General features: G+C 40.4%; 2 protein-coding genes across 3 annotated transcripts; one reads left to right on the top strand and one right to left on the bottom strand.

Annotated features, from left to right (window-relative positions):
* Nucleotides 1-1075: 1075 nt before the first annotated feature.
* LOC140923045 (uncharacterized) lies at nt 1076-21089 on the bottom strand. Of its 2 annotated transcripts, XM_073373103.1 has the most exons (26): nt 21006-21089; nt 20701-20766; nt 20048-20133; nt 19063-19154; nt 18545-18644; nt 17696-18157; nt 16503-16589; nt 16142-16198; nt 15576-15656; nt 15218-15286; nt 15059-15109; nt 14515-14553; nt 14137-14271; nt 13588-13651; nt 13164-13215; nt 12621-12717; nt 11994-12074; nt 11478-11519; nt 10937-11045; nt 6085-6126; nt 5612-5705; nt 4943-4991; nt 4703-4800; nt 3839-4023; nt 2951-3012; nt 1076-2015 (listed from the first exon to the last, which is right to left on the bottom strand). In XM_073373103.1, exons 2-26 carry the CDS (start codon nt 20756-20758, stop codon nt 1869-1871), a joined length of 2439 nt encoding a protein of 812 aa, XP_073229204.1. In that variant the 5' UTR covers nt 20759-20766; nt 21006-21089; the 3' UTR covers nt 1076-1868. The 2 variants fall into 2 exon arrangements, with proteins under 2 accessions (XP_073229204.1, XP_073229205.1); XM_073373104.1 differs by lacking the exon at nt 20048-20133 and having other exon boundaries at nt 21006-21070.
* Nucleotides 21090-21203: 114 nt separating this feature from the next.
* Nucleotides 21204-22017, top strand: LOC140923292 (indolethylamine N-methyltransferase-like). The gene has a single exon (XM_073373386.1). The coding sequence runs from the start codon at nt 21204-21206 to the stop codon at nt 21984-21986; it is 783 nt and encodes a 260-aa protein (XP_073229487.1). The 3' UTR covers nt 21987-22017.
* Nucleotides 22018-22326: the final 309 nt, after the last annotated feature.

Raw genomic sequence — 22326 nt, 5'->3', positions numbered from 1 at the left:
TTGCATATCAAAAGCTAGTCTAAAAAGATGCGTTTTAAGTAAAGATTTAAAACATTCAAAATTGTCGTCAAGACGAAAGTGAAGGAGCAGATTGTTACATAAATTCGGGGCCCGCAGATGAAAAGGAACAATCTACAAAAATCTTTTTCAGTCTTTAAGATAAGACCGCTGGCTGAACGGAGATTATAGCCCAGCTGTTCTTAAATAGCAATCAAGTCAATTAAGTAACCAGGCGCACGGACCGTAGAAAGGCTTTAGAAGAAGGAGTATTTTAAAATCAACACGAAATTTGACGGGAAGCCAATGTAACGAACATAGTTTTTTTCCTTGAATTCTTAAATAGAGAAATTAGGAAATGAGTAGAAGAGAGTCAGATGAAGGGCCTCTTTTTCAAGTTTTATTTTTACAGTTTTCCTCAGTGAAAAATATAAGTTCACTAACATCGCCACGACAAAGCACAAGGATGTAATTTAGATTGCAGACATAATCGCGGAAATTAACATTCATATCTACTTCTCTACGGCCAGCCTATCGTCGGAACGTATCGTTCTGACGAAGGGCAAGAGAGGTTACCAAGGGCTAGTGCTCGACCTGAATCTCTCAACGACGCAGTCGACGCAGCCACATTCATCAACCTCGTTCCCAGGGTTTTCTCTTAGTTGTGCCCTTGGGACAAGAGAGGGGAGAAAGAGAGAGAGAGGTTTGGGAACGAGGTTGCGCATTCATTCTTGGCTCTTGGTTGCTGAGTTCTCAGCTGTTTTGGTTCCTTATACATATAGCCTGTTCTGATACGGATACCAGTAGTCACGTGTGGGTACAGAAAGAGAGAATATTCTCTTTTGGTACAGCTAACTTACTCATAGCTGTGAATACAGGAAGATCTCTAGGGTAAAACGATGATGCCATTACCACGTTTGGGAAATAATGGTCCCCCTTCCAGAGAAACAACTTCCTAGTCTTTCAAAAACGAAACAGTTATTAAACAGTGTGTCTTTTCGAAGGTCACACATTAAGCTTTCATGCAGGAGGAGTTCCAAATAAAAACCGAATACGACATGCACACAAGCGACAAAGATCACGGTCCAAAAAATTTATTCGTCCTATGACACCAACTACATTGCCTTAATGCATTACAAAACCGCAACCTTACTACTGTTTTTGAACAAATTCGGCCGGTTGTGGAAAACTAATTATGGTTCTTGAGTTCAACATTCGTTTTTTAACGGACAAATCCCATGTCGAGGTCTTAACTTATGCACTATAAGGCCGATATAAATTGTCTGTGCATTCAATCTATAGACAATAGTACGCGTTTGGATTCTTTGCAGATTGCAAGAAAATAATTGGGTATATGGTTTAGAAAGTCACTGTAAGATTTAGCGGTCATTTCCCGACAAAGTCGTTTCCCTGCAAGGTCGTTTCGCGGCATCATGTCCGGATAGGGTGTCTAGAAAACTCCGACCAAATCTAGAAAACACAGAACCCCCTCCCCCCGCCTCTCCTTCCCCCAAAGCTACGCGGAGAAAAATGATTTTGGAAGAAGGATCCCACGAAAATATCATTACCATAAACTGAAGGTATGAAGGGACTTAACTTTTATTATGAAGGGAATTTACTTTAGTATGTAGCCAAGCGAAAAAATATTTTGCAGCAAATCAACATCATAATGCAGCGAAATGACTTGTAGCGAAGCGACCGGGGACCTCTCTGTTATAACAGATCCCAAAAAAATCAACTTAGCTGAAAAAGTCCATTGTTTCTGTCTTTCAAAATGGGCTTATCTGTCTTCAATTTTGATCTCACGAGTAGTAGTCTTACGTTGTTATGATATGTCTCTACATTCGTTTACGCAAGGAAACAACAGCCAGTTATAAGGTTAGCCATTTTTCCAGAGCGTCCGGACCAATTTCGTCCCAGTCCTCTTTAAACACGCACAGTTCCGTGAACAGAGGGAGCTTGGCAACCACTGAGGCTCCAATGTACGCAGCGTACTGACGTTCAACTCCTGCGTGAACCTGGTTTCCAAGGTAACGAAAAACAGACCGTTAAGTAGGTGAAGAAATGTTGCTGTGAAAGATTTCCGCATGCGCGTTTGCGTTTTGCGACTCGTAGAATGAAAAGAAAAATGTTTTTTTTCTCACCCAAGCGACAGATAAAAAACAGCGAAAGCGACAGCAAGAGTTAAAATCATGGCCTCAGTTGTTCAAAAGGAGAAAAATCGACGCTGTCCACTGGATAAGTTTCTATCCATAAGATGGGGCAGTTTGTTTCCCTAACGCGTATCTGCTGGATGGTTGATTATCGAGTGGATAGCGCTATCCACTAGCGACTGAAACACAAGACAGGTAGACTACGAGTAGTCCCCCATTTTTCCCCAGGGATAGTAGAGTGAGCGAAACGCGAGCGCGCGTGAAAATCACCCCACGCGAGAAAGGGCGATACGCGGTGGGGAGAGAGATATTTTTCTCTCTCCCCACTGCGTGTCGCCTTTTCTCGCATGGGGTGATTTTCACGCGCGCTCGCGTTTCGCTCACTCTACTATCCCTGAGGAAAAATGGGGGACTACTCGTAGTCTACAAGACAGGGCACGGGTAAAAACATCAGAGTCTTTACTTCATCGTAAAAACGGCCCAAGCGCACTTAAATCACGATGTTTTCTTTTCAGCTGATTGTGCTCGTTTCAATTCACTTGATGCAATGCAAGACACTTATGCTTGTGTTTGCGTCGCAAGTGAAAACCATTATGACCTCGCTTTAAAGGGCGGATTTGGGGAGACGCGAGGCGTCTCATTCTTCATACGTCCCCTTTGCGCATTCTAGGTCGATGTCAAAACAAGACAGATGAAGTACAATTTTCAGCACTACAGTGCGGTCGACTATTAACCATGAATTAAAGGTCATCATGTATCTTGGTGTTACTGTTCTTTTAACGTTTCTTGTTACTTCTTACCTGCACGTGTGAGTTGACAGGCGTAAGCTGGCTTACTTCCGCTTGGAGCCGTTCAGCGAGACCTTATGATGAAAAAATAACCAATAACGATAATCAAGGGAAAATAATTCAGGAGTCAAAAACAGATAACAAAACACGGTGCAATCATCTTGTTATCTGATGATAGCAAGTAGTTTCTCAGCAAAGTTCTGATAGTATAGAGGAGAGGTTTGACGTCACGTTACCATGGTACCATGGTCTGGATTTTAACAATCTTTCTTGCCAGAGAGGGTTTATTGCATTGTGGAACGATGGAAGAATTGTATGGGCTACCCTTTTGTTCCTGAGTGTAAGTCACACATGTCATGTCAATTTTTTCGTTTTTTCTGCCATATTTGCAGGACCACGGTTTGTCGCGATCCAGAAAGCTTGCTACCATGGCAAAGAAACGTAACGACTTCCTCCTCTCTATTAACACCCAAAAGTTTTCAGGTAGTGAAGTTCTACGAGCTCTGAGTAGAAATGGAGTAATAGCCTAAGACAGAGTTAACGAATTTTATGAGAAGAAAAATGTTAAAAACAAACCTAAAATTTAACGCGCTGTCACTCTTGATAAACGCAGATAACAGTACAGTAGACACAGTACTACCGGGATAATGCGTTTTCATCATCTGCTCTGACTGTTAAGTAAGGTATTCAAAAATTCCTTGAGTGAAAGAACTCCCGTTTACATTTCAATGTTGCATGCCGCAAAAAGCTATAAATTAGAAACATGCTCTATCACAAGACGATGCAATGCTGCTCTAATTTATAACGCAACTAAAACGTCAGAAGGCTTGATATTTCTTAGTTCGGAATTTTTTAAAACGCAAACGCGCTTCTAGTTATGATAAACTTTCGAAAACAAACCTGGAGACATGGACCCTCCCCCACTCAGGTAGATATTTCGACACATTTGTTTGCGCATGTCAATACTGCAGGCCATGATGGCTTTGACTGTCAACTCATGAATTCCCGGATTATCTTTACCCCAGACGGACGGTTTAAACAGTCCTTCGGTACAGCGGTGTCTTGCAGAGTCTACGGTCACTTCCCTTGGAAAAGGAGAGAAGAAATAATGTGACAAAGCTTTTAGACTGGTAAGGACACCAGTTTTAAAAGACGCTTGAGAAAGCTTAAAAACAGGTTCGTAAAGAGTTTTGTTATCCTGGGAAAACACAATCGACATTTCGCAACGCCACCACTAATTCCCCTGCGAAATGATGTGTGAGGAACGAGCACAGACATTCCCTACTGATGACGTGTCACCACACAGATCTGGATCGTGCTTCTGATTGGTTAAATTTTTTTTTTAAAACCAATCAGTACAGGTTTTAAAAAAGCCAATTTTTTCCCCACTTTCTTAGACTTCATCTTTATGTTTCAAACTTTTTCCAGGCCTGGAAAACTGGTCTGACTGATTTGGAGACTTTTTCAAGAATTTAAGAATCTGTAAGAACCCTGTTCAAAACAAAGATTAGTCAAGTAACACCTAGGCAACATCTTCCAGAAAGTTTAGCCGGTTTTTAAAACGTTTGGAGCAAATTTTGGTTCACTAACACATTCAACCTTCAAGCGAATGTCCTTTTACATTTATATCAGCTGGAATGGTTGGTTTACCAGCGATTTCTAGCCAGCGGAAAAGCATAGAGAATTTTTAGGCAACCGTAACGAAAAACTATCAGCGATATAAAGTTCCAAACTACACCAGTTAAGCCAAGTCTAAAAAGATACCTCGTTCCGTCAGGAATAGAGTACTTTCCCAAATCCACGACCATTGAACAATCTGCTTCTTCTTCTTCTTGATCTACTTGTCTCGCGACAAACGATACCTAAAAACCAAGAGTGGGTAGGACATTAAGAAAGAGAAAAAATGTGTCAAGAACGCTCACCAAATGAGACCTGCAGGCGTGGTTTGTAAAGAAAGGAGGGTCGTATTCGTTAGTTTTCGCATGGTTGTGGAGGCTTTAATACCTTTTCTTTGATGGCTCTAGAGATGTAGGATTCCACTTCTGAAAAAAACCTAACATCGAAAAAAGAAAAGGAAAATTATCAGAAGAACGTATCTAGAGTGGATGCCGGAAGCTTTTCTTTACGTGCTCAACCGCTTTCAGGCCATCTCCGAGGCAATCACGACCACGCAAAAAAGATACCTCTCAAAGCCAGGGTAGAAACATCCTTTGAAAAACGCGCGAAGATTTCGCAACTGAACTGACGATTGGCGAAAATTGGCGCCACTTTCCAAGCAACAAACCAGACAAGACTCTGCTTCCTTGCGTGTACTCGAACTACACGCCACAATCCGGGACAAAAATACTTGAGAAATTTTTTTTGTCAATGCGCACTACCTAAAGCGACAAAACTATTTCCAAATCAACGGCTTCCTACAAACGCTCAGGGATCCGGCTTTCTTTGGGAGACCCAGCAATACTACTTCCAGGAGGAAGGGGGGAGGGGAGAATCGGTACGGTTACGATGTGTAGAAATGCTCCCCATGTATACAATTTCCGCAACAGCTTTGTCCAAGATTGTAGCTAGAGGTGTTTGCTTGCAGCTCCTGTTGGTTCGTTGGCCAAAGTAATTACTTTAAGTAGGTGCTATGACGCCAAATTAAAAACAACTTATCCTTTGGCTGTGTCTTACCGTACTCCCTTCTCTGTCAGTAGTCTTGTAAAACTGTCTGTAATCTGCTTTCCTCCGTATGGAAGCCTTGTAGTCCCAGATTCAATCATACACCCTGCATTGAGTTATAATATTTTACGGTTTAGTAATATATAGATTTAGCCAGGGCTAAAAACGAAGCTCTCGATAATAATTAAAGTTTGTTCAAACGAAATATAGAATCGTGAAATGCTAAGCGGCGAAGGCAACGCCGGAGAACGGAGAAAAACAACAATAGGTCTTATTAGCAAAAAAGCAACTTTGCACGTGCAGCAAAAAAAACCCCAAAAAAATCCTACAGGGAGTAGCTTTGACTCTTCTTAACTGTCAGAAATTTAGGTGCCAATTCCTGGAAAAGGTTTCCCATTAATACTCTTTTTTGTTGAATAAAAACCAAATTGATAATTTCAGTGACTTGATTTGAGCTTAAGGAAAACATAAAAGGCGATTTTTACCTTCAACTACCGGGATGACGTCGATATGATCCCCAATATCCACTGAAAATGATAACAAAAAAAAGAATAAGTATATTTTTTTTATCTCACTGTAAAACATGATTGATTACAAAACGAGAGGATACAGGATGGGTTAGGTGGCTACAAAGGAGAGTCAACCTCATACCCAGGTCTTTTCCGCCCCTCCCAAGTTCTAGCTGAAAAGCCCTGGCCCGGGTTGTTCAAACGTCGGATAGCGCTATCCACCGGATAAATCACTATCCAGCGGATAGCGTGATTGATTTTCGTAATACTTATCCACTGGATAGTGATTTATCCGGTGGATAGCGCTATCCAACGTTTGAACAACCGGGGCCTGGAGACGAAAGAAGTTAAGGACAAACTAGAAATCAAATCATGGACCCAATTTGAGAAACGAAGATGCCACCTTTATTTCCAAGGGGAGTTCCCACTCAAGAACAGGGACGTCAAAATGCACCGAAAACCGGCCTGGATATCCCTACCTGGGAAACCCATATCACTAGTGAAATATGTTCCCCCACCTGAGAAACACATATCCCTAGTGATATGTGTTCCCCCATCTGGGAAACGCTTATCCCTAGTGATATGTGTTCCCCACCTAGGAAACACATATCCCTAGTAATATGTGTTCCCCCACCTGGGAAACATATATCCCTAGTGAAATGTGTTCCCCCACCTGTTAAAAACACATATCCCTAGTGATATGTGTTCCCCCATCTGGGAAACGCTTATCCCTAGTGATTTGTGTTCCCCCACCTGGGAAACACATATCCCTAGTGATATGTGTTCCCCCACCTGGGAAACATATATCCCTAGTGATATGTGTTCCCCCACCTGTTAAAAACACATATCCCTAGTGATATGTGTTCCCCCATCTGGGAAACGTTTATCCCTAGTGATATGTGTTCCCCCACCTGGGAAACATATATCCCTAGTGATATGTGTTCCCCCACCTGGGAAACACATATCCCTAGTGATATGTGTTCCCCCACCTGGGAAACACATATCCCTAGTGATATGTGTTTCCCTACCTGGGAAAACCATATCACTAGTGAAATGTGTTCCCCCACCTGGGAAACACATATCCCTAGTGACATGTGTTCCCCCACCTGGGAAACATATATCCCTAGTGATATGTGTTCCCCCACCTGTTAAAAACACATATCCCTAGTGATATGTGTTCCCCCATCTGGGAAACATATATCCCTAGTGATATGTGTTCCCCCACCTGGGAAACACATATCCCTAATGATATGTGTACCCCACCTAGGAAACACTTATCCCTAGTGATATGTGTTCCCCCACCTGGAGAACACTTATCCCTAGTGATATGTGTTTCCCCATCTGGGAAAGCCATATCACTAGTGAAATGTGTTTCCCCACCTGGGAAACACATATCCCTACTGATATGTGTTCCCCCACCTAAGAAACACATATCCCTAGTGATGTGTGTTCCCCCACCTGGGAAACACATATCCCTAGTGATATGTGTTCCCCCACCTGGGAAACACATATCCCTAGTGATATGTGTTTCGCTACCTGGGAAAACCATATCACTAGTGAAATGTGTTCCCCCACCTGGGAAACACATATCCCTAGTGATATGTGTTCCCCCACCTGGGAAACACATATCCCTAGTGATATGTGTTTCCCTACCTGGGAAAACCATATCACTAGTGAAATGTGTTCCCCCACCTGGGAAACACATATCCCTAGTGATATGTGTTCCCGAACCCTGGAAACATATATCCCTAATGATATGTGTTCTCCCAACTGGGAAACACATATCCCTAGTAATATGTGTTCACCCACCTGGGAAACACATAACCCTAGTGATATGTGTTCCCCCACCTGGGAAACATATATCCCTAGCGATATGTGTTCCCCCACCTGGGAAACATATATCCCTAGAGATATGTGTTCCCCCACCTGGGAAACACATATCCCTAATAATATGTGTACCCCACCTAGGAAACACTTATCCCTAGTGATATGTGTTCCCCCACCTGGAAAACACATATCCCTAGTGATATGTGTTTCCCTACCTGGGAAAACCATATCACTAGTGAAATGTGTTCCCCCACCTGGGAAACACATATCCCTAGTGACATGTGTTCCCCCACCTGGGAAACATATATCCCTAGTGATATGTGTTCCCCCATCTGGGAAAGCCATATCACTAGTGAAATGTGTTTCCCCACCTGGGAAACACATATCCCTAGTGATATGTGTTCCCCCACCTGGGAAACACATATCCCTAGTGATATGTGTTTCCCTACCTGGGAAAACCATATCACTAGTGAAATGTGTTCCCCCACCTGGGAAACACATATCCCTAGTGACATGTGTTCCCCCACCTGGGAAACATATATCCCTAGTGATATGTGTTCCCCCACCTGTTAAAAACACATATCCCTAGTGATATGTGTTCCCCCACCTGGGAAACATATATCCCTAGTGATATGTGTTCCCCCACCTGGGAAACATATATCCCTAGTGATATGTGTTCCCCCACCTGGGAAACACATATCCCTAATGATATGTGTACCCCACCTAGGAAACACTTATCCCTAGTGATATGTGTTCCCCCACCTGGAGAACACTTATCCCTAGTGATATGTGTTTCCCCATCTGGGAAAGCCATATCACTAGTGAAATGTGTTTCCCCACCTGGGAAACACATATCCCTACTGATATGTGTTCCCCCACCTAAGAAACACATATCCCTAGTGATGTGTGTTCCCCCACCTGGGAAACACATATCCCTAGTGATATGTGTTCCCCCACCTGGGAAACACATATCCCTAGTGATATGTGTTTTGCTACCTGGGAAAACCATATCACTAGTGAAATGTGTTCCCCCACCTGGGAAACACATATCCCTAGTGATATGTGTTCCCCCACCTGGGAAACACATATCCCTAGTGATATGTGTTTCCCTACCTGGGAAAACCATATCACTAGTGAAATGTGTTCCCCCACCTGGGAAACACATATCCCTAGTGATATGTGTTCCCGAACCCTGGAAACATATATCCCTAATGATATGTGTTCTCCCAACTGGGAAACACATATCCCTAGTAATATGTGTTCACCCACCTGGGAAACACATATCCCTAGTGATATGTGTTCCCCCACCTGGGAAACACTTATCCCTAGTGATATGTGTTCCCCCACCCTGGAAACATATATCTCTAGTAATATGTGTTCCCCCACTTGGGAAACACTTATCTCTAGTGATATGTGTTCCCCCACCTGGGAAACACATATCCCTAGTGATATGTGTTCCCCCACCTGGGAAACACATATCCCTAGTGATATATGTTCCCCTACCTGGGAAACACATATCCCTTGTGATATGTGTTCCCCCACCTGGGAAACAAATATCCCTAGTGATATGTGTTTCCCTACCTGGGAAACCCATACCCCTAGTGATATGTGTTCCCCCACCTGGGAAACACTCATCCCTAGTGATATGTGTTCCCCCACCTGGGAAACACATATCCCTAGTGATATGTGTTTCCCCACCTGGGAAACACATATCCCTAGTGATATGTGTTTCCCCACCTGGGAAACACATATTCCTAGTGATATGTGTTCCCCCACCTGGGAAACACTTATCCCTAGTGATATGTGTTCCCCCACATGGGAAACACATATCCGTAGTGATATGTGTTCCCCAACCCAGGAAACACTTATTCCTAGTGATATGTGTTCCCCCACCTGGGAAACACATATTCTTAGTGATAATTATGTGTTTCCTTACCTGGGAAACAGATATCCTTATTGATGTGTTTTCCCCCACCTGGGAGACACATATTCCTAGCGGATCGATCATCCTTCTTATGAATAGGTACAATGAGGCTAAAACTCCAAAGAGCAGGGTATTTGCCAGTATATAAGATTGGAATAAATAAATTTACTAAATGCCCTTTAATGGCTTCCTTTCCGATCCTTATTAGTTCCTTTAACATATTATTGATACCTGGAAATTTGTTTGCATTCAGTTTCTTAATTGCGGCTTTGAACCCTTCATCAGTTATTGGATAATCAATTGGGCCTTCTACTCTTTTCGTTACTGTGGGTTTCAATATTCATCTCCGGATCTAGTATATTATTGAGAGGGGTCGCATTCTGTTGCTAAAAGTATTTATAAAACTGTTCCGTACTCAATGCTTTAGTTTCATGTGTTTTTCTTTTTCCTAAGTTAAAGATTTTTCCTATCTGTCGCCAGGTCCCTTTCGAGCTCTGCATATCGATATTAGACATGGCTTTGCTGATAGACTCCCGTTTCTTCCGTCAACAAGTTTGTTTGAACCTCTTCTTTTTGTCTCACAGTAGTTGTCTCAGTTTTAAATTACTAATGTGATGAGAAATTTTGTCCCCAAGGGATTGCAGGTTTTCTGTTTCGCATTCCTGATCGAACCATTTTCTTTCTGATTTGCATTTAATTTTGCTGCCTCTCGCTTTCCATCTGGCTTCTTTGCATGCTTCCACCAAAGTTTCACTTAGTAATTCAGACGCAGTATCGATGCTATCATGTTTGACAGCTGTTACTAACCTGGATTGAACTGTTTATATCAATAGTGATATGTTTTCCCCTACCGGCCCTGCCGGGAAACCCATGCTGGCTACTTTCTGTTATTCTCCTGCTACCTAAAATCTTTTTGACAACCCTGCTCAAGAGGATGTTAGACTACGAGCAGTCTCTGTTCGCCTCGCACCACGCGCGTGATCATTTTCGTCTCTTGCGCGTTATGCTCGACGGATTAAGAAAAAAGAGAGACTGCTCATAGTCTAAGAGGATGCAGCATAAAACTGTACAACTCACCAACTATTCCTGAAATAGCACTGTAAGAGTACATGGCCAACACAGCCTGTTCCTGGAGGTAACAAGCCTCTACTTGGAAGTGATCCAACAATATCTCCACAAGCTCCTCCTGTGTTACAGATAAGAAAAAATACAACCATAAGATAAATATCGGCCATTATGAACAGTACAAAATTACAGGCGATAGTGTGTCTAGTTAAGCATCATCGGTACAAAAGACAAAAGTCACCTGTGGCATCTAAATTATTTTACACCCTTTTTTCGTAACGTGAGTTTGGACCGCCTGTGTCTGGTATAGCGTGAACATGGGATGGTACACTGTAGAAACTCGGCGTTGTGAGCGTCTACCCTGCGAGCAGAGGCGCAGGCTAGGGAATGTCAGAATCTCTGACAAAAGGAGTCAAATAAAAATGATACAATACGTACATTTCTGTGTTATTGTTAAATATTGGTATTGGATGAAAATGTTCCACAGGGTATCCAGAATGTAGGACTTTTCTCTTCTGTTTAGAAGTTTCTACCTCTAAACTCGTTTGCCTACCTTTTCCTGTGGCCCTGAGCCATGCGGTAACGTCATTATAACCTGCAATGGAACAAACATTACCATTATTTTCTGTTCTGATTGGCTAGTTAGAGCTTGGGCCTGAAACAGGATCGAGGCTGCAATTGTTGAGTAGTATCATCGGACTGTTTGGGTGGCAAAAGCAGACCTAGTTTCCTACGCAACTTTGAAAAAGCCAGTTCGCTACTTTAGAACTGAGAAGGGAAATGGAACCGAAATGCATCCCACAATATTATTGTTTCTGGGATAGTTACTGGAAACGTGCTGTTTTCCCTGTCCCTAGTAACAGTCCCATAATTCTTTGCGAAAGCTAACTCGGCCCAGTTTCCTTCTCGTTTCTAAATTGGCGAAGAAGCATCTCCAAAATGGTCCCAGAGTACAATTCCAGAGAACCCCGACCCAGTCTTAGGCTCAACTTGAAAACAGCCCATAGCAACAAGCACCGGTGCCTGGCTGTGAGCTATAAATGCAAAGTGATTCTAATGCAGTTTGTACCTTGTGTTTAGTTGGATCGACTTTGAGTTTGTCAAACAAATGTTCCAGGATTCCTATTAGATCCATTGTATGGACCTTGAGCTGAAAAGAGACATAAGCTTCGCAGTTAGCCATTTGCTTCTGACAAATTTTAGAATCCTACATTAAGCGGCCACCCTCGGGGTACCGGCAAGAAGTCACTTAATAAAGGTTAGCCGCTTGATAGAGGTTTGTCATAAATTAGCAAAATCTTTAGCGGAAACATTGATTTATTTGGCGACAAATGCACGCGTGACGGGAGAAGCATTACTGGTCCACAATCGGTCGTCACCTTCTATCTCGGCCTGTATTTCCTTCATCTTATTCTTAAAATGAAGCGAAACTAAGTGTATAAAGTGCATGATGGCCGTTTAATTGAGGTGACAACAATGGGAGAACTCTCTAGAGCTGTCTATTATCATGGTATAATATTGTTGTTACTCCAAGACTATTCAAAGGGAGCCGATGAAAAGAACTTTTCTATACAGATGTCTTCAGTCTATGTAACGGGGGCACGGGCAATGTGTGCCTATTTCGAACCCCATACTTTTTATGCCTCTAATGCACAGGTAATGCTGTCTTTTGACACAAGGCGGTCGACAATCTTACCTTGTCAATTTTCAGCGATTTTCTTAATGGGAAACGGAGACTTGATGTTTTTCTTGTCTCTGGTAGGAGAGCACCATGCCCGTATTTACAGTTTTCTCTACAAGAACAAACAAAGACGACAAAACAAAGGTTAACCTGCATGCAGAAAAGGCGTCATATTATCGCGTTTTTCGGACGAGCGAAGGCAGCCTTGAAGCGCACGTCGAGTACTATTCACAACCATGACTGTGGTGTATACGTACCATTTAGGAGCAGGACAATACTAATGAATTAACTGGTCTTGCCTTATAATAATAATAATAATAGCATAATTTATATAGCGCTAACTCCACTAATTGACCAAAGCGCTTTACAATTCATAACATTAAAATAATTAAAAAGATCCCACTGGTAATAAAATATGAATAAATTAAAAACCTATTTGCAGTGGTTAGGGTTAGGGAAAGTGCCCTCAAACACAAACAAACAACAGGGTTCTTGCGAAGAAACCATAATACAAGAACACTTATAAACCTTGGAGAGTCAATGTGAATGAAAACTTACGGATTCTCTTTATCCATAGCAATGACACATGGGAATATCACTTGAGGCCAAGCTAAGCAAAAAGGACATGAACAAAAGAGACAGAAAGAAACACGAATTAGTTGTTAGGAAAAATACATCTACACATAAAATTCATCAGTTTGTTCCTGCTCAACTTTCCTGTCAGGCATCATGAATGATCCCCACCCGTTTTTCGCGTTGATCAGTGATGTATTTATAAACTTCTTTATCAACTGAGCTTGTTTGGCACGGTATTTTGTAATGCATTGCTACCTAATTTTATACAAGACATTGCATCTCTGGCCGTTTTTCAAGAGCTGGGCAAATACTACTTTAGCGCGAGCTTTATCCTTTGTTTGCAAGAGTAAGTTGCCGAAAACAAAACGGTTATTGAAAATATAAAAATAAATAAATAAAGCCATACCATTTTCCTGGGCAAACCCAGCTTTGACTGAACTTGAACCCAAGTCAATAATGATAGTCAAGCCCTGCAATTTAGGGGAAATTTCTTTAACTGTTACTAACAGTAATGCATTGATACATGTATTTTCTACTCGCCAAATGAAGTGTAGATAAATTCTACATTTCTAGCTGTCACATTCATGTACATTGTTTCCCGGTGACAAACAGTGAAACACGGACCTAATTCAAATGTAAAAGAAGAATGTTGCGATCTGCTTTTAGAAACAAATTAAGAAAAAACACAAGCAGAAAGAACTGTCCACATTACAGCCTTTTGTCCCTGGGAGAAAGGTCAAAGTAGAACACTGTCAATCGCATCTACACAGCAGAACCAAAACAACCAATCATAACTCATGCGGTACAGGCAACAATCGTCAAGCGCGCGAAAACGACCACATCAATTTTAGACTGGTTGAGAAAGTAGCACGAAATTCTTCAACCAATCACGTAGGAACCAAAACCAACATTTTTGCAAAACTAAACAAATCCCCAAGCTTATTGTCATAAGTACCTCAGTTGCTGAAGATTCTTCTGGAACAGTGCTGCTGTCCACAGACGCTGCTGACTCAGCTTCAAGAGCTTCTTTCCAGTCTTCTGCTTCTTTAACCGAAGCACATCTCAGCTTCACGGACTTCCCTTTCACACCCTGAAAATACAGCCAGTAAACACTAGGTCACATGTAACGACACCATGAACTTAACATTATCTAATCTACAGAGGGACAAATAAACAATACCGGCCACAGAGACTAAGCCAGGCTAGTGTCCCACACAGCAGTTGTTGTCCTGTCACACAACGCTCTTTCCCAGGAGAAGCGTTGCGTGACAAGACAAAAACAGCTGCGAGGGAGGGGAGAGTAGGGTTAGGCTAGCAGAGACTGCTTACTTACCTCTTCCGCAACATCCAGCAACTTATCTTCGACTTTTACCTGATGACACAAAACCAATCAACTTTTAACTTTGGCCATCTATAAATTGCATATCTAACTTGTATGACGCACTTTAGTTTAACAAACAAAAAAGGTTCACCCTTTAAGTCCCAGAGGTGACCAACGTCAAATTAATTTTCTCAAAACAATTATCCGTACATGCTCAAAATAAAGGTTGAAAAAATAAAATGATCACAGTCACTAAAGAGAAAATACTTTGATCTCTTAACAATAATTTGTTTACCAACGAAGCACTTAGCAGTTCTTATGAACTCGTTTAAACGTGTCCGTGCGTTCCAGATCAAATTGGAATTTGGAAATGTTGGTTCTTGAGGAGAGGGGAAAACCAGAGTGCTTGGAACAAAACCTCTTGGAGCATGGGAGTGAACCGATAGCAAACTCAACCCACATATCCACCAAAAACATCCACTAATTTTATAAGAAATATATCAATTCAGTCTGGAGAATTTGCAAGTGGATTAGTTAAAGGGTAAATTCATCTTACCGAACAGTTGGTCAGGTTTATAAATCCTAATGGTTCTAAAACACGATGATCCTGTTTTAAAAACAAAGAAAAGACATAAAGGAACAGCTTTAGCCTTAACCACTACATAACTGCAGTTTGAACCTTGGTGAGATTTTTTATAAATTTCAGTTTGGATACCTCATAATAGTACAGTTTTCCTTTGACAGCCTTAAAATGACGTTTTTTCCAGCTCCTAATTAGTATACCCTGAGAGATAAAATCCAAAGATATCTATTAGGATACATGTATCAGTAAAGTAATTTACAGCATGGGGGGGTGGTGCGAAGAAAGTTGCATCTGATAGCCTGGAGATAGTACATTTTGCAATCAGGCCAGTGAATTTATTATGTAAACATTGATTTGTGTCATCAGTCTGGAATTTCTGTCGTCAAAACGTAGACATCTCTCCCGGTGAAGACGTGCCTCGCAGACGAGGGATGGGGCTGGGGGATCAGTGAACTATACTCATGGCAGGGTTTTTTATTACTGCATGTACCTTTTTCTGATTACTTTTAACTGGTAGCTTCTCCATGTATCCAGCCATACGAATATTATCAACCTTGGGTTCTGTAGTTGGCTGAAATAGAAATCACATTATCAAGGTGTAAATGCACATGTACATATGAAGCAGCAACAGCAGACTTACAATGTAGATGTTAACTGCTTACCATTTTGATGAAACTTTCTATGAAAATTTTCTGTTGAAAGGTACATGTACAAAATTGTACTGTTATTTTTTTGCCCCCAAAATGGGAATGCGATTGAGTTGTATCAGTAACAAAATACCGGTAAATTTTTTCTATTTCTCTCAACATGAAGCCTGGCACAGGTACTCCAAACAAATGGTACAGAAAATTCCGGTCATTTTGGTAAAATCGGGAAAGGGTAATACAGTATCTTCCCTGCATTTTTCTTTTAAAACAAATTCCAGAGAGATTAGCCGTTCCATTGGAATTTTCCGAGGAATAACCGGATTTCCTTACAAAATGGTAAGCACTCATTGATTTAAAGCAGAAATGTCTGTATTATAATAATTAATCACATTAAGACTGATGCACTTACAACAAACGGAGTAGGCAAAGGGTGTACATTCCCAAATAACTCTTCCAGAACAGGTGTCTGTGAAAGAAGAGCACGGCAAACATAAAAAATGTTATAATAAATACACCTTTGTACATGATTGTATATTCAATGCTAAAACAGACAAAAACCAAAATTCGAAGCAGATTTCAAGTTCAAATACAATTATCACACTTTGCTGAAAACAAAATAATTATACCAAATACACAAAAAATATATCACATGGTATGAATGACGTAAATCAACTCTTGGTCTAATATGTTATGTTGGTCCGTAGGCTATTTCAATCATGGTTCCATTTGTTAAGGTATTTTGTCAGGAGTGTTTTGATAAATGTACTTACAGGATCCCAGTCCTGTATATGGTGGTTCTCTACAACCCAGGCATCTTCCACATCTACTTGCTCAACATCTGCTGTCGATTTTTCATCCTGTTTGAATGAATGAAAAAACATACAATGTATCAAAGGAAATAACACCTATATTTTCTATTTTAAACTAAAAAACCAGTTAACAATATGCACCAAGGTCTTTTTCTTCTTAATCAGTAATGTGCTGAAAGCCATGTGCTTGAATATATTTCATTTTCCAATGACAAATCCTGCTGTAACAAATGATGAGACTTCTTTAAGGATTCCGCGGCAGTTTATTTTACTTAAATAGATTGCATTTATACACATTTATTAAAACTGTCCAAAGAAAAATTATTGTGTAGCTTAACTGATCCAAAGAGTCAGCTGTTTAAAATATTGTCTTGTTTATGATAATTCCATGTCGTGTAGTAATAATGATGCTACCTAAGTAGCAGATAAATTGAGCAGCAGAACAATAATTACCGTGCTTACAGTTCATATATATGTACTGAAATGATTGGTTGAAGCAAATTTATCTTGCAACACAACCAACCAGTTAAAATGTCATCAGTATGGAATTTCTGCAGTTGTTGCTCAGACATCTTGTTGCACGGAAACCAGTTGTGGCATCGCAAAATGTTGGCTGTTTTCTCAGGCTAGGTTAGGTTAGGTTAGGCTGGACAGGAAAATATTATTTTGGCTGCCAGTCATGGCACATGGACCTTGTTGCAGTCAGTCTAATAATAAACCATGACCTTAGGCCAAATATTTTCCTGTCAAGCTCAACCTAACTCAGTCAACAAGTACATATGATTACGCAGCTAAAACTAAACAGGAGGGTTGCAGCCAGCCCACTCCTCCATTCTTTGTACTATGGAGGAGGGAGAATAAATTTGCTTGTACAATGAGCCTGTATGTCTCAGGGAAAATTTATGAACATTCCATAGTTGGGCTTGAAGTGACTTCCTCAAAGATTGATTAGTTAACCGTCACATGCAATCAGGGGGGGTGGGGGGCAGGGCAGGCAAAGTAAAACTTCTACACGCTTCAATTTAGCAAGCAATCAGTAACAATATTGCAATTCACCTGAAGACCATGTTCTTAGATGTAAACAAGCTGGACAGGAAGATGATTAAAAATTAAGTACCATTGAAATTTGTTACTATGAAAAACACGCTTGGTACCTTTTCAGTTTGTCCCACACTACCATCACCACCAGAAGTGCTGTTTAACTTCTTTGACAATGAATAGGGAATTGGTTTTGTAGGTGGAACTAGCTGCGAGGGTCCAGTTTGCTCTAGAGATACAGTTTCATAAACATTGCTTTCTTTATCACCACTCTCCATGGTCACTGGCTCTTCCTTGTGAGGTGACACACTGTGATCTTGCGGCACTCGGTTAGATTGTGCAGCCTTTAGCTCTTGTACCTCTCCAACATTTGAATACGTTAAATCCTCAGGCTCGACAAATTCTCGCTTTGTGGACTCAACTGGATTTTCTTTAGCAGGACCTGGCTGATCGTTTGTGTTTATGTCTTGTTCTGTTTTTTCTGTTTCAAGAGGATTTTCCATTTTCTGTTTATTATCAACATCTATTCCTGACCAAGCTGGGAGATTCACTGTCATTGATCCATTCTTGTGAAGTTGCTGGAAGACATGATAACATAAAAAAATATTCAGAAAATGATTAAAATGATTCTAGTCTTTAAAATAAATGTTACTGACAACTCTAGCTGAAAAGATTGAGCTATTTCTCCATAACTCACTTTGCTCTTGCAAAAAATGTTCTTCTCGCCATTAATGAAATATATATTATTCTTTCTTGACCAGGTTTTTGGTCAAATTGGCTACAACATTGACCTTGAAAGTCCTTTTGTATCTACTGTCAGTGTTCTTTACACCTTCTTTTAATGTTTAAAGCAGTTATTTTTAGTTTCACTCAGTTTGGTGACAGTTCCCCATGTCTGAATTTTGGAAAACTTCATGACACAGCTCCTAAACAAGTCATGCAGGTTCCGAGCACGTTTTTGTTACCTGAGTGATACAACGTAATAATCTGCTTCTAAGTCTTGCCACCTTGGTCTGACTTGCAATAAGTTTTTCAGTGACATCAATGGTCTTTCCTTCCCATCCACTAATAAAATCAATTCACAATGAAATAAATTACAACAAGTTAAAACAAAAATTCCACTATTCTCAGCAAGAGGAAGGCAGTGTGGCTGAGCAGTTAAAGCACTGGACTTCCATATTATTGGAGGCCCTGAGTTGAAGACCTACCCTGACAACTAGCTGGTTTTCTTCTCAGTAGTCCTAAGGTCGAATCCTTGATCACGCTTATAAAACAGCCAACTGGCTTGCCCAGCCAGAGGGAGTTTTTAACCCTGTTATGTTTATTTAAATGTTTTTCGCAAGAGTTCATTGCTCAGCCCCACTAACCTTCGTGCTATTAAATACTGTCGAAGATAAATAAAGGCATTATAATAACAATAATAATAATATCTAATAATAATAGGAAAAAAGTACAGGCAGTAACACATTTTTGCTTAATATACCTCTGCACCGTTTTAAGATTATCTAAACATTTCCAAATTTGTTGCTCTAAATCAATGTGCCTTTGAAGAATAAGAGTGGTAGCCTCCAGTTCCTACAAAAATAAATGAATAAATAAATGATTAATTAACAACAAAATTTGAATCTGGGAATGGTAAAGTCAAACCGCTCCTTTATACACTAAAACTGCAAAAGGATTGAACCGAGGAGTCATTTCATAAGTACATGTACGTAGGTTGAATATGAACGTCCGGGTGATCGTAGTCCTGGATAGGACTGTTTCTGTTGACAGTGACTGACAATTCGACAACCCGTGCGGTAGTCATCTTCAGAGTCAAATTAATGCAGCTGATACCAAAGGGCTTATGATAAGCTTCTGAATTCTCCTTTAATTAATTGCCTTGTTTTTTTTTGTGAAGAAAAGAAGAATTTAAAATGTCAAGAGTCAACCCCAATAGCTTGATGTTACCAGACTATGACACAATCTTTTAAACTGAGCCAAGGACTTAAATCTCCGCCAGTATCATATTACTAGGTTTTATAGACCCTGCTTGATGGTCCAGCTGTAGTTCAAATCTGAGACCTTCCACCTGAAAGGCTGGTGTTCTATAGTCCTGCCAACTTTTTCTGAGTCAAATGTCTGAGATTTTCATCTTGCCATGACCAGGATTTCTAAAAATGTCCCAGCGACTTCCAAAGATTTTGGATGATTCTTCGAAGACTTCAGAACCTTGTTGAAAATATTTGAAGATGTTCTGATTCCCTTGGGCATTTCCAAAGCTATTTAATAGGTGACAATTTTAGCGTGTTGTGATACAGTTAGGCCACAAAGTCAACATTAAGCATTTTTATTAAATATTTTACGTGTTAAAGCACAATAATATTCATCCAAGGACTCATGCACAATGCTTGAGAGTCGACAGGTAAGTGCAAAATGGGAGGCGGTATGCTATAAACAGTGCTGTAAACTGCTACTTAGAAACTTACAACAGCTGTAAGAGAACTCAGTAGATCATCAAACTCTTGGTCGCTACATCTACACACTTGTTCACTCTTTATCCAGTTCTGAGACTCTGAACAATAACAAAACCAGTTTCGATATGTTACGAGTCAAAATTAAATTCAGTTTAAAATTTTTTAACCTAAGGTGATTCTCAATTCCTTTGTATCCTAGCCCTATTTCATGAATAATTAGGGCTATTACTGGAGATAAAGGTAATTGGGAATCAATCTAGGTTAAAAATTTTTCACCTGAACTTATATATACTTATAAATATACTTATAAATTAATGCATCAGTCAATCAGGCTGGGCACAGGTGGAATTGTCTGATGCATAATTTTGACCTGTAACATATACATGAACAGCACAAAACGCAGGCAGGTAATGAATCATGCTTACAACATGGAAAGGCACATATAACCATACAACTCCTAATCCACCCAACAACTACAAATCAACAAACGTTTTTGCTGAAGTTTTGTTTTAGTTTGTTTGTTTATTTGTTGTTGTTGTTGTTGTTTTTTTCATGATGTACAACTTCACTCGTTGGCTGTTTTTGGTACGTACGATCCCCTGTACTATAATTTTAAGTATAATTATCTACGGTAGGATTTGTTCCTTATCAGTCCAAAATTTTACCTTTTGAGCTTTTAAAAACCTGCTTGAATTTGTCCAGTTCACTTTGAAGTTTCAGCATTATTCCTCCTAAAGGTTAGAGAGAGAGAGAAATAAAGTCTAAAAAGATCAAGAACAAGCTACGAAGCTGCAGTGGTTTCAAGCAAAGATGTGTCAAATCTGCCTTGGTATAGTCAGGTATAATTTTACCCATTATTTTATCATTTGCACAGGGTGGAAGAGGAAAATCGAGTAACACAAGGAAAAGAAAACCGTAAAAGAGAAAAATAAAGCTCGATCGACCAAAAGTACACAGGCTACGTATCTACCTTCATCAGTTCACTCTCTTGCTACGTGCAGTAACAAACCCTGTGCCGCCATATTTGAGTGCCTAGAGACCAGGCCTGAAAAAAAGTCAATTACATTCCCGACGTTCTGCCCGACGTCACATGCACGTTCTCTCCCGATCTCATGACTCGTGGCTCTTTCCGCCTCTACCGCTTTGTGGGCGTCTAAACTATAGAAACATGGAGCTAAAATGTGGAAAAGATTACCACACTTCTTTTGACGTTGAGAACTATTTGGATTTTTACAGAGAACCCAAGTTGAATGAATTCCAATATGTGGCGCGTCACGAATTTTGGTCAAGGCTAGCGCCTAGAAAGAATTTGAGGGTTTTAAACTTTGGCGGCGGACCAGTGATTTCAGATCTCATCAGCGCCGCGCCTTTTGTCGAAGAAATCATTTTTGCCGAGTACAGTGAGAGAAATCGGCAAGCCGTGGAAAAATGGCGACAAAATTTGCCAGATTCGCACGATTGGTCTGCACATTTCAGGTTTATTGTGGAAAATCTGGAGGGCAGGTCAGGTGAAGAAGCCGCTATTCGAGAATCGGAGCTGAGAAGAAAGATAACACATATTCTACCATGTGATATTGAGTGGGATAATCCAGTGAAATGGCCTTCGTCTTGGGAGTCGCAGTCCGCCATGTTTGATGTCGTGACAACATCCCTGTGCCTAGAAGCTTGCGTGACATCTAAAGAAAGCTATCGTCACGCAATTGGTAAATTGAAGAAGTACCTTAAACCAGGTGGACATATTGTAATGTATGGTGTTATGGAAGAGACCTATTATTTGGTTGGCCAAGAACGATTTTATTGCTTTCCACTGACTAGGAATTTGATTGAAGAGACATTAGCTAGTGAGGGATTCAAGACGTTTAATGAGATAAAACTGCTGGCTGTTTCTCTGGAAGCTTATTGTGATGCAAAAGAAATATTTTTTGCCACAGCAACTCTTGAAGAGGTCTAGCAAAAACTAACACATGCTTAGCCAGACTGAAGCCTATTTGCATAAGAATTTGGTTTGTATTAACTGCTACGAGAGTATACACTTATCTTGTAAATTAAAATCTTGCTCTACAAAATCTGCTGGTGTGTTTTGAAGTTTCGTTGTGTATTTAAGAGATAAAACTACAAACTATCTGTATTAGATTTTATGTCAGACATAACAAATATTAAGATGGCATGTAGATTCTTAATTTAAAAGAGATTTGAGTTTGAAGATAAAAAAGCTAAATAATGAGGGTTAGGATGAGCTTTGGAATGTTCAGCAAAATGAATGAAATGTTCCAAAAAACAACTGTCTCTTA

Source organism: Porites lutea, chromosome 13 (genome assembly GCF_958299795.1).
Source record: "Porites lutea chromosome 13, jaPorLute2.1, whole genome shotgun sequence".
Lineage (NCBI taxonomy): Eukaryota > Metazoa > Cnidaria > Anthozoa > Scleractinia > Poritidae > Porites > Porites lutea.
The sequence above is the reverse complement of the archived record's forward strand: the minus strand, read 5'-3'. Positions and strand labels throughout refer to the sequence as shown.